Genomic DNA, 17,823 nt, shown 5'->3' with positions numbered 1-17,823 from the left:
CAGACAATCCTGGAGTCGGAGGAGCACTCGGATTCGGATTCGGATCCATAGACACAGACACAGACAGAGGCTGGAAAATAAATGAGGGGGGGAGCGTACTTCAGTCCTTTCCTTTTCCTCATCCAAATGGCCAAGTACACTGCCGGAAAAAATGGTGTTGAAGTCCATCACAATGGGACAACATGGCACAGCATTTCGCATAAAATCTGCTAAAAAATAGCTTTCCAAACCAACCAATGTGTGCATAATCTAACTGTGTTTGATTTACATTGGTTCTAAGCTCTATGTTTTGCATAATATCTATTATGGAATCTATCATGTGATAATCATAGTTTATATATTATTTTTGATCAGCTTTTTTGAAAAGGTTTCCAAAGTCTTAATACAAGCCATATTTGTAGCGTATATTGATCCTTAAAAACGTTATATATGCATTATATATTATGTCTGGAGCGATAGTCATATACAATTTGTTTCAATGCCGCCCAGGCCGATAGCCAATTTCGTGTGCGCCCGCAGAGGCATCATTGTCTTGGCCTGGCCATAAATACAAATGTAAAAACGGCAACCAGAGTCGACCCCTGACCTCCTGCCCCATCTGCTACTTGGAATTCCCGGCCTCATCCTGGGTGTGCGTAAAGTTGTTTCATTCGATTGTGTGTCTTCGGCTGCCCGAGAGTTGTGTGCTCTATGTCCATAACTAATTCGAACTAAATGATGTACTAAAGTGTTGAGGGAACACGGATACTCGTGCCCAGAGCAATGTACACCAAGATACCGGAACAACAGGACACAAGGAAGCAGGGAGGGAGCGGATGGAATGTTTTGCGTCTGGGGGCGATATCTTATCGTTACACACACTGGGTGGCGATAATTGACAGACCATTAACGTTTGGATTGCAAAAGCCAAAGTGAAGCCACGGGGACGGAGGAAATTTGTTGGCCCCATCGTTAGAGGCCATATGCCAGGCTCGATAACCAGAGAACTGTGTGATTTGCGAATGGGACCTGTAGTCAGAAGTTCGCTGATCGGAATTGAAGACCAGGATGCCGTGGAAACTTACAAAAATTAAAGAGGCGTTCCGACTCGAGCAAAGTCTCGGTAAGGGACGCTGTAGAACCAGCCCAGCCCAGCCAATCAGTTAAATCAGTTGGACTATTTCCCACTGTAGCTGCTGCTCCTTTTCGTCCAGCCACCACCCCCAGCATCACTACGGCCTAACATCTGACCCGGAATGGAATTCTGGCAACCGGAAGCTCAACGGACCAGAGTCAAAATCGAAAAATATGCACACGACCAGAAATAGTTTAAATACAAGACCGAATATTAAAATATGTAAGCACTCAGGACATAGGACCCAGGACCTCAGGCGATGGGGTTAGTGCAATCAAGCATGCCTTCTCAGTGGATTACTGTCCCATCCCGAGCTGCTGCCGTTCCAACTTCACGGTCAATGACTTTTTAGCCTTCTGGCCAGCGGAAAATGAAAGAGGAGCACTCAGTGCCCAGCCATAAACTCAAAATAAATGCACTCCCATACATACAGGCCCAAAATATTTTCAATCTTTCGGTACATTTGCTTAGCTGGTAAACAAGGATTTATTTTAATTCAATATTGTTTTATTGTAGTTTTAAATCTCTTTAGGTTTAAACTACTATTAATATGCTTAGGTATTACTCCTGGTTTTTACTTAAGTGAGTGGAAGCTCTTATAATACTATTATTTTACTGTCATTCGATTCTTTTCCTGGTTGGTTGCCGTCATGATCGATTGGGGAAACGTCCTTGAAAAGGTATAATGTTCTGAATAAACTCGGTGGCTCCATGCTTTTGTCCTTATGCTTCATCGAGTTGCTTAGTTTCTAGCCATGTCTTTGATCCTTGGCTCCGGCATGTCCCTTTTTTGATGAGATATTAAATTATGCATCGCAACAGATCAATGAATCGTTACATTTTTGAGGCATGTGTAATGGTATTTTGAAATAGTTCGAGACCCCAAGTTTCACCCCCAGAAAAAGCTATCACAGCAAGCTATGCGATTAGCTTTGTTCCAAAGTCAAAGGTATAGTCTGAATGTTTTTTAATCAAGTACGAGTGTGAGTCGGAATACCCTGAGAATTATTCAAGTCCTAAATCCAGACCAGGATGGTGGAGTTCGCCTTTGATATCAAGCACCTCTTTCCGCAGTCGATCATCCGGGTGCAAGCGCACTCGCTGAGTCCCAAGGTCGCCCCATGTAGACCTTACCCCCACACGAATCGGGGACAACCGACGAGGAGCAGCTGCCGGCTTAGCGAAATCCTAAACGTCATGGGTAAGTTGTCGGCGGACGCGCAGGGGCTCCGCCATGCAGTGACCTCAGCCGACAAGTTGGCTCCCGACCAGGTGGTATATCTAATGGCGGACAAAGCGGCGGGACACTGGGAAATCACCGGGCTGCTTAAGGTCGGCACCAAGGACCTCTTTGTCTTCGACCAGGGGGGCTGCTACCGACGGTTCAATCAAACGCCAGCCATTCTGGATTTTTATGTGCACGAGAGTCGCCAGCGCTGCGGCCAGGGCAAGCTGCTCTTCGAATGGATGCTGGAGAAGCAGGGCTGGTCACCGCAGAAGTGCTCCGTGGACCGACCGTCCAATAAGATGCTGGCCTTCATGGCCAAGCACTACGACCTGGTCCGCACCATTCCGCAGGGCAACAATTTTGTGCTCTACGAAGGCTTCTTCGATGATCCCATCACCACGAGCAAATCTGCAAGCGGGCTTCAGGCGACCGGCAGTATCCGCAACCAGAGCCAGGGTCACTACAAGCGCCAGGAACATGAGCAGGCGCAGGTAGGCCATGGACATGCCAACAGAAACACTGTCCAGAACGATGCAAATTCCGGGCCCTTTAGGAAGGACCAGAAAGCCGTGTCAGGAACATCGCTCTATCGACGTCGCTGGAATTCACCACTCACACTCGCCAGTATGCAATGATGTCTCCGGCGGCAGAAGATTCTAACACTAGAGCAGTCGCACATAGTTCGATTTCATTCGTGGCACTTATCGATCACAAAATTAGTAGTTCGGTTTAAAAAATCTTAAAGTTATTAAATTTATATCCCACACCACATCACCACTTTTTAGGCAACTGCCTAATGTCTTTGATTTTGGGGTTGAATAATTTTGATAATGCTAATCTACGTGAAGCTTGTGTTGAGAAAACATACTGTATGCTATCGCTGATGCCCTTTAATTTAAACTTATTCCAATTCCCTTATTGAAAATAAAAAATGCATGCATAATATTAGTATTAAATTGAAATTAAATCTTCAAACACACAAGAAAGCAATACTGCCATAAATCTCGTTCATTAACCAAAAGGCAATACTAGCGATGCCAAATTCAGTCATCATCGATAATATCAACCATCATCGATAATTTCGATATATGTATGCCAGTCTATCACTTAATCGGAATAATCTACAATGGCTCAGGTGGCATTTATTTTTGAGTTTCAGACTGATTGGCAAATGACCAGACGCTCTACGGCAATTCAAACGCCAGCAGGCCAACGGAATCCTGTCGAAATCCGCAACCCTGTCCCGCCTTTCACCCACAAAATTTGCTTGTATTTGCATAGTTTAATTTTCATTTAACTTTTATTTGTCGTCACGTCGCCAGAAATAGCCAAAAATGGCCAAATATGCAAAATACTCGTCCAATGATTGCCGCTGTTGATTTTCGTTGGCTGTTTGTAGGCCGTGTTGTTTGGCTTTGTTGATTCGTTTGCATTGCCATAATATTTAATGGGCAGTCAAAAGTTGATGGGGGCCCAGGTCCAGCGATGGCAGAGGAAACTTTCCCGACTTTGGCCAAAACTGGTTGCCGGCAGTTATTATGTCGCATCAATTGAGCAAAGTGTCCGCACATGCGGGGCAAACAAATTTAAAGAGCGCCAATCCAGTGGATACCCATTGACGGGACATTGACGGGGGGTAGCTAGTAACTGGAATCCTCTAGCATCCTGGCTATATGCCTGCTTGGCTATATATATGGCAAGCATACATATAGAGTCGTAGACCATTGGCATTGGGCAAATGATACCGAAGAAACAATAGCGGTCCGCAGAAATCCAAATGAAATTCACTTTAACCAAAGCACACACACTGGCCACCACACGGCGATACACACACTAATGCGCACCACGCACAAATACACACGCACACAGATAGACAGAAGGAAGCTGTGGCCAAAAACACAGTGGTGCAAATATTAAAATTGAGCATTTCTGTCACGTGTCAAATGCCATTTATGCGCTTCGTGATCGCACGCGGCTCTGCGCTAGGAAACCCCCAGATGTCGAGCAAAAAAGGGGTGTCACTGGGCTAAGAAAAACGGCGGAGGTGGTGGGGGGGAGTGTTGCCGAGATCCAACTCCAACCATCCGACGGCTGAACGAAATTAATGTCTTTCAATCGGGGGTTTCAAGTTCCCCGCCCAAATAGCCAAAAATAGCAATTCAAATGGGCATTTTTTGGTATGTAAATAAATACATAAATATTTAGGCAGCTTAGGCCAACATAGCTAATAATATAATGATAATATACATATAATTGATATTATACTTATAATTGATAATATAATAATAATAGAAACAAAATGGACTAACAGATTCCGTTTGTAAAAGGTGCGCGCCATTTTTCGCGGATCACCTGCGACTAGAGTCTTGTGAGAAACAGACGCGATTTTAATTGAGTGTTTTTAAGAAAATGGTAAGTATATCGAGTTTAATTCATTAATCTAGGTAATTCCAGGTAATGGATTCATTTTACAAGCAACAACACAATATTACTCACAGAAGCGATCATTTAAGTTAATTTGTTGTAATACATTGTTATATAAATTATACAAACATATCTATACCCGTTACTCGAAGAGTGAAAGGTTATACTAGATTTGTTGATACGTATGTAACAGGCAGAAGCAATCGTTTCCGACCATATAAAGTATATATATTCTTGATCAGGATCGCTAGTCGAGTCGATCTGGCCATATGTCCGGCTGTCCGTATGAACTATAAAAGCTGGAGAGTTGAGAATAAGCATACAGATTCTAGAGACATAGACGCAGGTCAAGTTTATTGACCCATATTGCCACGCCCACTCCAAAGCCCAAAACTGTCATGTCCCGTTATGTTCCCGGAGGTCCTAGCGTGTCCCGCCCTATCGTGCCGAATCCCGCCTAGTCCCGCCTTGTCCCGCCATGTCCCCACAAGGATTCCTCTAGAGATCTCACCATGTGCCGACATATCCCGCAATGTCCCACCAGGTCCTGCAATGTCCCGCCAGAAGTCCCGCCAGAGATCTCGCCAGAGATCCCGCCAGAGATCCCGCCAGAGATCCCGCCAGAGATCCCGCCATGCCCCGCCAGAGCGCACTATGTCCCACAAAGTCCCGACGCGATATTCCACTAGCTGAGTTGCTGATACAAACGATGCTTCTTAGCCGGTGTTGGATCTGGGTTTGACTTAACTTAACTTATTATTATTAAATATTATCATTTAACTAAAAAAAGCCCAACTTCTAGGGGGTATCTCATAGTCGAGGCGCCTCGTGTTTGTTTTAGAACAACGAGTGGGTTTTTTTTTGTGGGTGAGTGTCTTTATCGCCGATTTCGAGTACCTTTCGATGTCCACCCACGCAGATTTTTTTGTACAGCGATTTCCGCTCTCGTTTCCAATATGTTGTGCATAATATAACCCCAAAAGTGTCAGTTCAAGTGTGTGTGCTTTTTTTAGTGCGAGTGTGTGGGACAGTTTTATTAGCATATATAGATTGCACTTAGACGACGTCGACCGCGATGTCGACAGAGGCCATTGTGCAAACTAAGTAACTGCAGAGCTGCAAAACAGCCATGGATATACCAAAAAGCGTTGTTTTCCTATGCCTTCTGTATTGTTTTTAATTAATTTATGGCTTGAACAAAGAGATGTGCATGTGCATACTCCCACGAGTGTGTGTGAAAGGAAATTGAGAGAAAAAATAAAAGTGATTTCAAATTTGATTTTCATTTATGATTTTAATTCGTTTTGTTTATATTGATTTATTCCAGCAAATTTATTTAGCAGCGCTCTCTGTCACACATTTCTTCTTTTGCTGTTGACTTTAAAACAGAGCACTGCAGTTTGCAGTTTGCAGTTTGCAGTTTGCTGGTTGCCAACAGTGCGTATGAGCAATATGGCGTTTACGCTTTTTTCATTTGCATTTTTAGTCCATGCCAAATTGAAAGTATTCCCAAGTATCCAACGTATGCACAGGATTGTGGAAAAATAATAGTCATTTATGGTTTAGTAACCGGACACATTGGTGCACCACACGGCGTATGCGTAATGCTGGGAACAGGCCGACTATCCAGAATACTTGGAAACAACTGGCAAAAGGAATTGAATGTCATTTTCCTGGTAGGATCACAGCCATCGCATCGGCTTGGAAAATGACATTCAGGGAAATGACATTCAATTCCGTGCCGTAGTCCGGCGATTGACTGGCCAAATGACCCTTTGTACCTGCATCCAGATTCCTGTTTCACCTGTCCCTGTGCTGAATTGCCACCTACGGGGCCTTGGGTCCCGAGAGTCCCATCCACTCGCCTCCCTTTATTTATGCCCTTGTTTTGCCTGCACCTCTAATTTCCTTGCCCTGGCATCCATTCCTTCCGCAATGCAATACCATCGAAAAGCGGAAATCATTGCCAAATGCCAGGGTACGCGTTACCCATTCTGCAAGGGAAGGGCCACTGGGAGCGTGTTTAAGAAAAGCCAAGAATAACGAAGGGGTTGAACGTTATGAATATTAAATTGCGAAAATATTGAAAATCAGCTGGCTGCTGTTCCCCTTGGGGTTATCAAACATGAAATGTTCTAAAAATATATATGTGCATATTTGCAAAGTGCTCATGTAACAGAAGGTATAAATAGAAGTGCGCTTAAAGTTCACAAGGTAAGTATGGAGTGAATAGTGGAGGGAAATCACTGGGAAAAAATATATATTACGATGCGAACTTTAAATCATTATATGCATTATATGCTCCAAACAGATGATTTCAATGCGAAAAACATCCATACGAAGTTTTGATGCAGAAAAATTCTGGATTGTTTTCATCCTACAAAAAGTTAGTTATTTAGCCGTTTAGCCATGTAAATCGCTTAAGGGTTTCCTGGCGCTGCTCTCAAAAGCTGATAATGCAAAAAAGCTTGGAAAATCATTTGTTATACTCAGCGTATGGATGACTGCAAAGTGCCTCTGAACGCCGAACTCACTCCGTCTCTGTCCGCCCTGTTCGCCCTCTCTCTCTCTCACTTCCTTAGTCTTCGGCCCTGCTGTAACAATAATGTGCACTTATTTTTTATGGCAATCATTTAAGACAAAAATGTAGCAGCGGCAGACCGAAGTTGGAGTAACATAAAAGCAGGCAAGGCAGAAGGACCTCTTACGGCTGTGCTTGTATGGGAGTCCGCACATCTAAACGCATGTGCGTGGCTGTGTGTGTGTGTATCCTGTAGTTCCACAATTCATCGCTACTGAAAAGCTGAAATGGTATCTTCAATACTTTTCTTCGAAAATTGAAGAACTTCTAGAACTTTGCTTGAACCGCATAAAATCTGCGAGCTAATCTGCCGAAACATTTTCTTTTAGCAATTATCACGTAGCACGCTCTTGTTTTTCGCGAATGCAGCGCAACCCCAGATCAACTAATTAACGTAGCGATTTAAACTAGTTTCCATTTCCCTTTGTTTAACCAGCTTCGCCAGCTTTCCCTCGCTGGGATTCCCCCACTCACCTGGTCAGCAGTTTTGCACCGCTTTGCATTATCTACTCGCACCGCCTCCATGTAAAAAGTTTAACCAACCATGAATTTCCGCTGCACATTCCTTCTATAATTTTCTTAACGCAAAGTTTTTGCGACAATTACGTACGTGTGGCCAGGTGGGTGGTTGGTTGGCTTGACTTGGCTTGGCTGCTTGGAACATCACTGGGCGGAGGGGGTAGCTCGATGGCGCCATGGCAGGGTTCGTGCCACTTACACGTGACGCTGGAGGGGAGCAGGTGGTAATATTCTCGAGACAACTTGCCGCATAACTGCAGCAGAACATGTCGCTGTTGTGGCGGCCAAGGTGAGCTACGGATGACAGACAGCCAGTTGGGTTGACTGGAGAGCAGCAGCAGTGGCAGGAGCAGTGGCAGGAGCAGTGGCACTGAATCCGACATCCTCGTAGTCATCATTGTCGACGACGCCAAGCCAAGCCTTGTCCCAAGTACTTAGGAAACTTTACTCCATACATGCTTAACTTTGCCAGGACGAGCGAGGCACGAAGGGCGTAGAGAAGATCGGGCTGAAGGCGGTAATAATATGACAATAATGACACTGTTGACGCTGTCTGGCCGATGACACGGTGAACCAGCTCCTGGCCACAAATTATGGCACACTTTTCAGCGCAACCCGCATAATTTCACTTCAGTAGCCAGCTAAAATGCAACTTCATTTAAGCCAACTCGGACTTTAAGTCCTTTGGCTTTGGCTTTTGTTTCTGCGTTCCTCCAGCTGCTGTTGCTTCTGGTGCTGGTTATGCTTATGGTTCTGGTTCTGGTCCTGCTGCTTCTGGGCACTACCGCCTCACTTAAAGGAAATGAGAAAAATTTTCTTCATTTCCGTTAAATGTCACTACACTTTGACTCCGGCCGAGCGCCTGTTGAATGGCCGCTGGGCTGGGAAAGTGGGCCATTTAAAGGTGAGTGCTGGACCTTTGCCAAGTCCAGGATCAACACCGAAAGTATTGCTATTCCCTCGAACGAGGATCCAAGTTTATTCAAAGTGCAAACGAATTTGCTGTGAACAGCACGCAAATATCCCCTTTGGTGTTCGAAAGTGACAAGTTTACTTGCAGGAAAGTTTACCATTTATGGTTATCTAACTAAGAATTTTCGGCTTGCTTTAAGGAACTTTTATGTCAAATTCTTTAACTACAATGCTTTAAATTTATGGGAGAAACAATCGGGAATCAATATGCGATTCTATAAAGATATAGTAAAGATTTATCATACTATATATGCTTTTGATATCAATAATAAAGACATAGGCATAATTTTAAAATGTAAAACTGTATATATGTGTTGCGATCTATAATAATATAATATTTAAAATATATTATGTCCTTCCCAACACTTTTATTCGTAAAGTTAACGAGATTGTAGAGTTTTGTATTGTAGAGTTTTTAGATATCACCATAATGCTAACATTCAGTAAGAATAGTTACATCTACATACATTTTCTATTTATATTACATAAAATGTTGATAATAACAAATAAATTAATAGATCATTTTTATTTAATTTGAATCCTAATGAAAATCCTAATGAAAATACAGTGCCTTCAGGCCATTTTCCTTACATCTTTGACTTGGCGAAAACAATTGTCTTGCCGGCGGATGAGGTGCTTTTCCGATGGGTGTGTGGGTCTCCCCCTTTTACATCCTCATCCTTATCCCCACAACCACCCTCAGCGTGGCCCTGGTGAACCCAGATCCGGAATACCCCCTTCTTGGAGGAGGCACATCGTAAAGCGACATTAACTTAACAGCCTTAAAAGCTTTGCTCCTCTGTTCGGCGCGTTGTTCTGTCGTCTCCTTCCTGCTATCGCTAACTCAATTTTTCACTGCCATTGTAGGCCCTGTGACTTTTCGGGAATTCCCGTCAGCCGGCTGCCAGCTGGCAAAGGAAAACTGCCAGCTGACAGGCGCCGGAATACCCGGAAAGCGCGGAAAACCCAGAGTACCCGGAGTACCCGTAGTAGCCCTATCCGGATTGTGAAAATCTACATTATCTGATTTTTATTTCACTTTGTCGGCGACATTTCGTAATGCGTTGGAAATCGAAAACGAGGAGCGCGAAGAAAACGAAACGAATTGGATGTCGACAGCGAATTAGAAGGCAGCGTTGCGCAAACCGCAATTTTTTGGTAATTAGCTGGGGAAAAGGCAAATATGAGCCAGGGCTCAGCTGGAACTTTGGCAGGAAGTTGAAGCCATAAGAAATGCGAGGGGCGCTCTGGGCCAAGGAATTAGCATTAAGACCTGTAATTATTACACAAAGACTTTAAATAAATTACAAGAAATCAGGCCTAAGCAATGACAGCTTCAAGACAATTTATATATACTATATTTGTAAATGCTAAAATTACACATATCTATAGTAAATAATTAACTGAATTGAACACTTTTAAATGTAGATGAAAAGTTATTCGATTATAACTATTCCTAATGGTCTGATGGTGTCCTCTTTTTTACAGTTGTCAAAGATGCTCAAGGAATTACAATAGTTACAATATTTAGATATTTTATTCGACTTCTTAACAAAATATGTATTTCACTTCCTAGAACGGCTTATGTTTATGACATATTTCCAATGTGGTATGGTTATTATATATGGTTATATGGTTATAATAGAGTATTTAGGGTTTCTAGGAATTCGATTTCATAATCCCTATCGATTCAAAGTTCAAAATAATATACCTATTTATATATAATGCGATAAAGAACGATTGCAAAACTGCAATTCCGTTTTCCAGTTGGTAATGAGCTGTTTTGGTCCATAGTGCCACATGCTCCCACACACACACATGCATACGTATACGTATACATATGTACATATGCGTACACGCGGCACAGACATGACACATTTATGCGTGTGTATATAATTTATGTCTATACTTATTTATGCGTGTTTCTCCAGCGCACTCTTCGCTCCCGTTTGATGTACAATGATTAATGGTGTAGGTGAGGGCAATGCCGCCAGGGGCCGAGGGCCCGGGGGCGTGGCCTTGGGAATGGGCGGAGTGGGCTGTGCTCATAAATTGGCGCGACGTCCCGCCAGAGTGCCAAAAATGGCGCGAATCCAGCGAACGCGCTCCAAGTTGTTCTGGTTCGGTATGGCATGGTATGGTATGGGTTCCTAAGGTTCTTGATTCGGTGTGGGTTGGTCTATTCCTTTGGCCTTCGACTTGAGTGCCTCCACTTTGTGCCCGCCGCACAGACACTCCAGTGCGGATCGAAACGGAACAGAACAGGGCAGAACCCATTTGACAGCACTCATAATCCAATATGAGTGCATATTAACTTTAATCAGTTAGCGCACGAGCAAGTCCTGTCAGGATCGCGGTTTGCTGGGAGGGGTGTCAGCCGGCGAAGGATGTCATGGGAGGAGTGGCAGATGTCAACAGACGATTCACTTAGACACATTTTTCAATGATGTTGCTGCTGCTGTACTAACGCGTACTTAAGTCACGTCAAGTCATGCAATGTCAATATACCCATTCACCTTTCGCCTCCGCGGGGAGTGGGTCTCCTCGTCCTCCTCCTACTCCTCCTCATCCATCGCCATTTCTGCTGTTGTTCCTGCTGGGGCAAATACAAAATGGGGCACTCCTGCATAGAGTCCTCTGCCACTGTTTCTGATGTAAATTTCAATTTTATTTGGCCCGCACACGTGACAGGTACTTGAAGTGCGTTTTGCCACTGAATTGTCAGCTGCGGCATTTGTATTTGTCACTGGGGCATTTAATTTCATTTGACAGCTTTAATTTGGTTCGGTTGTCAGGCATTATATTGCTTGCCAGCGGGAAAGTCCGAAAGCGGCGCTTTAAGCGGCTTAATGCCGGCGAATGCGGAGTGTATTCCGTTTTCCATTCGTGATGAATCCGCTGGAAGCCCTAAATGCTCAGACTCTGGTCAAACACTGCAAATGGCAGAGACAATTAGAGCTTGTACCCAGAAGTGAGTCGAGAAACAGAACCAGGACCAGGAGCAGGACGAGAACCAGGACCTGGCAGAACCAGTACAGTAGTGGAGCAAAAACTTAAGAAGTGCCCCGGCGAAGAATAATATTTGAGTTGAGCCGTATGCTCGCGTAGGCAGCCAAAAAATGTTCATTTTCATCTTGGCTAAAATGTTTAATTAGTCCTCTTTGCATTCGGCTTTAGCCAACTCGCCTTCCCGCGAACATTGTGTCAACAAACAAAAGACAAACACCAAGCCAAACTTCAAAAATATGAGAATCTCGTCACTGAAACATAGTTACATATATATGTTCATATGTGTATCGGCTATATATACCGAAACATTTGAGATGTGGTAGTGCGGCAACCGTTGATTCTCTATTTTCCAACATTTAAACGTATTTTGCAGTACAAGCTAGACTTAAACGCTCGCTTGTCTTTTATAGTAAATGGTCTAATCACAGGCATCAGAGTTCTAATAAATATATATACTATATATATATTATCTTTCGGGATGCAAAATAAAGTATCATCTGCGACATGACAATACAGTGATTATGGCAATAATTCGCTTGTGGCTTTTAGCTGTGGCAACTTTTGCGGAAGCCAGCGGGAATTGGTGATAGCGAACAGGAAATGGCAATAATCCCAGCTCCAAAGTGCAGCAGTAGAATCCAAGAGCAGCCGCAAGCGAAAGCGATTTGCATATTGCGCATACGCCGGGTGAGCGGAGCAGTAACTAGAGCCGCAGCCCAAAAACCCAGCGCGGTGTTCAGTGATTAGTCAGCGCCCAGGGGCGCGCCATTCAAGGTCGTCGCCAAGGCCAGTCGGTTGACCTTGGGCGGCTTTGGCAGCCTTCAGCCTTGACCCCGCGCAAGTATGAGTGGAAGTTAAAGTCGGAGTTGGTGCTGCTCTTTGACCTTATCGAGTGCACAGTGCAACTGAAGTTGCAATGCTTGGACATTCGAACTTAGAGTAGCTTAAAAACAGATTGGATTTTCGATGTCCTGCTAATAACTGTGCCGTATTTCTGTCACTCAGTTGCCTTGAAGGGTCCTTGTTGGTTTCAGGGGTAAGAAGAATATGTGATCGAGAGGTACAAATGTGCTGTTTATCGCACCTGGTGAAAAAGTGTGAGAAAGGACGAAACAGGCTTCGACTCCTTTGCTGCACGTCAAGGATGATTTGTTCGGCTCGCAGTGCTCCACTGTTCCGTTGGCCAGGGGTTCTGCTGTTTGGCTGTTTGGCTGTTTGGGTGCTCAGGTGTTAGTTCGCCAAAAGCGGCGCTGACTCACCTTGCACACACGCACACACTGGCAGGCTGGCAGGCTGGCAAGCAGGAAGGCAAAGCTTATTATGGTAGCTTGTAAACCCTAATGAGACGGCATAAATCAGCGACAGGAGCACGCACACCAGCCCACTTCCCGCTCCAGTCCCCCTTCCTCCGCCTCGCGCCCAGAACTCGCCTGCATAACTGCGAAATGTTAACAAATACTATTTGATCGCGTGCCGTGAAAGTGAAGTGGGATGTGGGTGGTGTGAAACGAAAGGCCGAGGTAATCTCCATATTGAATTGCCTTTAATATTTCAGCGGTGGCAAGTGCAGTGCACACGGGGCGTATACGTGATGCGGATGATATTCAGCGCGCTAGCTGAGAAATGCAAAACTATTTGCATAGTTCAGCGTCATTTTGTTTATGCCCATCTCCATCCGAGGGGGGCGGTGGACTACCGAATTGAAGGCCCGCCCCTGGCCTTCGTTCTCCCGAGGGGATTCAATTCGATTCGATTCGATGCGATTCGTTGTTGAATTTATGGCATTCATTTTGTGATCAATCGCTTGTCAAACAAACGGCAAATGGCAGCGAGTGAAATGGGAATTTGCGGTCGAAAATTGAAGAGCTCTGCTGCACAGCATTATTATTGGGAGAGAAAGCGTTTAAATTGCAAAATATTGTAGCCACCGCACATGCCAGTCGTGTATACATTTCCATACATTTATTTATCTTTCATGTGTGCTCTGTATATGCATATGTACATAAATATATATATTTTTTGTCTTTTTTGTCTTCCTATGTTTTTGCGTTTTTCCGTTTTTGCCTGGCCCAGAATGTGCTGGCTGTAAAAACTGCGGCTAATTGCGAACATTTTTTCCCCAGGTCACAGAGATTTCCATAAAACGCACAAATGTGTGTGTGTGTGGCTGTGTGTGTGCTTGTGTGAGTGTGTGGTTCTATCTGCTTGCCTGCCTGCCTTCCTCTTTGGCTGTCTGTGTAATTTATGTTTGTTTATAAGCATATGAATACTAGCACATAAAACGGACAGCGAGCAAACACACAAATTACACACACCAACACAGAGGCCCTGGCACGCCCACAAACACAAACATACACGGACGGCACCTTTTAATAAACTTGACAGATCAAAGCCGAAACCAACAGCAATGTTAGATAAGCATACAACCCAAAAAGCCCATGCCACTCTATACACTCACACACACACGCGCACTCACGCACACACGCACACACACTCACCCCCTGGACGCCACAGAGTATGCAACGTATTTGAGAGCCGGAATTATGTTTAATTTCGAGGATTTGCTTTTATGCCAATTCAAGTTCGCAAGGTAATTCCTTGCCTAATTCAATATGCCCAGACATTTGTCTGGCAAACTAAGTGCGGAATACAAATGCAAATTGCGAATTGAATATGGCAGACTAAAAAATAACCAAGCGGTTATCCATCCAAGCAGACTGCTGCAAATTGGGATCTGGGCGTATTTGCGCAATTAAATGGAATCCTCACAGCCCAGCCATCTCGGGGCATCCCGACCTGGCAGCAGCTGCCAAATGTAATTCATTAAATTAATGAAATTGCACAGCACACAAAGCGAAAAAGGAGTGGTGGGCGTGGTCGGGCATGAGGCACGGAGGGATGCTTAGCAACTGCTGAACTCCAACTGCATTGTTTGCACTGAGCTTTGAGTGCTTAGTGTCAAGGCATCTTTCCCATCCAGCTGGTCATGCATCTTCCAGATTGCCGAACACAGAGCAAAATGACAAAAAAAAGTAGAATTGAAAGAATTTCACTTCTTTCTGATTGAAATAACACAAGTCTCACAAAAAGAAGACTGCCAAGCACATCTACATTTGTAATAACATAATTTGCTGTGTTTTCGGCCAAGGCGATTTTTGTTAAGCCCAAGTTATAAATTTTATTCACATTCTTTTGCATAGATGGTAAATAACTATGGCTTTAAACAAGCAAAGGTAATGGCTTGATTTTTTCTAGTGCAGTAGCATGTGTGATGCCTCCGACACTGGAGCATCCACATAGGACAACATTGGCTTTCGATTGGATTTGAAGTATTTGCTTTGACACTTGTCGATTCCTTGCCCGCTCAGTCCAATACGGCTGCTTGGCAGTAAAGCATCTGCATATCCGTGAGATACATCTGCAACTAGTTGCGCCGCCCAAGTCCAAATATTGTATAACAGGTGTTTAACAGCAAACAATAAAAGCGCTCCCAAGCATAAACAGGGGATTTGGCAGAGGGGCGTGGCAGCTGCGAATGGCAGGCCATAAAAATGCTAGCCCAAGGCGCAGATGAACGGGATGTATGAGTGTGTTTGTTGAAGGCAGTGGGCTTTTCCACGGCAGAATACAAGCAGAAAAAAAAAAAAAACAGAGAACGGAAGGCAGAGAAATACGGAAAAGGACGGAATACGGAAGACGTGAGGCCAGCAGCTCGTGCCGGGAAAACATATTTAAATAAATTCCAATTCGCACACACAACGCGGACCAAAAGGTGTGCAGCCAGCGAGAGAAAGAGCGTCTAACACCCATAAGCAGAGGCAATAAATAATGTTTGCTGCTTTGGAAAAACGGCGAAACGAGCAGCGAAACTTGCAGATACAATTCCCTTCAATCCCGCCACCACTGCCACCTGGCCCACCTGTCTGTCTGCATTTGTATACATTTTTATTGCCAACAATTTTGTTTTGATAGTTGCAGGAGCCAAGCAGCCAGCAGCAAAGGCAGCAAAAGCAGCAAAAGCAGCGGCAATCAGGGGGAAAATGGCGAAGGCAACAGCGCAGCGATCCCACAGAAAACTCAAACAAAATGGCGTTGAAAAAACAAATGGCGTCATTTACAGTCGTCTGAGTGGAGCAGCCACAAAAAAGAAAGCGGAACGGAAACGGAAGCAGGGGATATGTACATACATCCATACATGTGTGTGCCAGTATGCGAGTGTGTAAGTGCGCCAGTGTGTGTTAAAACTGCAGGAGCAACAGCGCGAGTTTGCTCATAATTCGGTTATGTGTGAGTACGCGGTACCACGCCCCCGCCCCGCCCCGCCCACTCGCACGCCCACCGAGCAAGGAGCTGCTGGCAAGCATATTGAGTTCTGGTGAATAACGAATGCAATTTATTTGATTGACTGTTTGATTGAATGAAACGGCATCAGCAGCAGCAGCAGCAGCAGCGAGTTCGACCAGAACAAACGGTATGCAGCACGAAGTGCGATGCACGCAGGACATCAAGCGATCCAAGGATGCGCACACTGAGAAAATGAGCGAGGGGTGTCAAAGGTCATCGCCGCAGTTTATCAATCTCAGTGCTTGAGTACGGATTTCGCTAATATTCACGCTATATTTTAGATGATTGCATAGGGGGTGATGGAAGTGGTGGTGGTGGTGGTGGTGTTTATACTTTAAATCATCCTCACTCAAGGCATGTTATATTTATTTGGTAAATTAAGGGCTATTCATCGAAAATATATATTAGCTTTTTTTGGTAAGGACCTCTAGTTGGTGGCTATACATTGTCAAATCAATGAACACAATTATTGTAGTGAATTTGGTCAACTGAAAACATACAGCTGTAAATAACAAGAGTCCATCTTATTTATTTTGATTACGAAATATTGTATAATAAAATAAGTTGTTATTTTTAAGATTTCAACAGCGCAGACTTCGATACGAGATTTATTTAAGTGCATCTCGTTCGTGTGGAACTGACATCAATTCTGTGATTGCAGCCTTTTGTTTTTGCTTGGTTTTCGGTGGCGTACCAGAATCGGAAGGATTTAAACAAATTGAAACATGAAAGGAAAATGCTCCACTAATTTACGAAAACTTATTCGACTGCATTTCGTGGCCGAGGGCAAATCGAACTCGGAAGCCGATACAAACTGTTATCGAAAGTGGAGCCGCAGGCAGCGGGAGCTGAACTTTCAAGACCCTGGCGCCTCGGCACAGCTATCAAAAATCAATTTCAATGAGCGCAGCGGTCTTTCTCACCGAAATCCATTGGAAGCCTCAGGCCGTGGAAAAGTTTGTGCTGATCACTCATTTGATTACCGCAGTAGTTCGCTTAAAGTTTGTAATTGAGGTATTTTTCCTTACAGTTATTTATCTTCATTATCGCTTAATGCCCGACCGAACTTCACTAGCGCTGCAAGGCGCAGCATTTGGGGGCAGTAATTAGAATTTGGGAACAAGGACCAGCACAGCAGCGGTGGACGGCGGGAAATGTGTTTTTGGCCAAGTTTTGAGTGCTGCCAAGTCCACATCTAGTTTGTCCTCCGCCCACAACGCTGCTCCTTAGGGGGGCAAAGGCAAGTTTGGCCAGTTCTTTTTTATGGCGCCCCCGGGTGGACACAAATCACGGCCAGCAGACAACCAACGGCCATCAACGTCACTGGCGACAATCGGGAAACACACGCCGCTTAAGCGGGAAAGCGGGAAGAATGCGAGATTGTGGCAGAAGGACACCCCCTCTGTTTGCGTGCCTAGAAAGTGGTAGTAAACAAAGCTCAGCGAGCGGGCCAAGGAGAGTCGAAAAAAGTTTAAAAGTTATTAAAGTTAAACCAAACACGATTGGAATGTCAACTAGTGAGCCGCTCACTTCAACGGGAAAAAGGGAAAGCCCGCCCCTGAGAATGGGCGTGGTGGATAGAGCGTGATGTATAGAGCGAAACTTCCAACTTTCGGCTGGCCCCAAACATTG

General features: G+C 44.5%; 1 protein-coding gene across 1 annotated transcript; it reads left to right on the top strand.

The window, feature by feature from the left end:
* Window positions 1-2,031: 2,031 nt before the first annotated feature.
* On the top strand, window positions 2,032-3,111 carry LOC6615075 (alpha-tubulin N-acetyltransferase 2). Its single transcript, XM_002039456.2, has one exon. It carries the CDS (start codon window positions 2,147-2,149, stop codon window positions 2,975-2,977), a length of 831 nt encoding a protein of 276 aa, XP_002039492.1. The 5' UTR covers window positions 2,032-2,146; the 3' UTR covers window positions 2,978-3,111.
* The last annotated feature ends 14,712 nt before the right edge of the window (window positions 3,112-17,823 follow it).

Source organism: Drosophila sechellia, chromosome X (genome assembly GCF_004382195.2).
Source record: "Drosophila sechellia strain sech25 chromosome X, ASM438219v1, whole genome shotgun sequence".
Lineage (NCBI taxonomy): Eukaryota > Metazoa > Arthropoda > Insecta > Diptera > Drosophilidae > Drosophila > Drosophila sechellia.
Note: the sequence above shows the minus strand (reverse complement) of the source record. Positions and strands in the feature narration are given on the sequence as shown.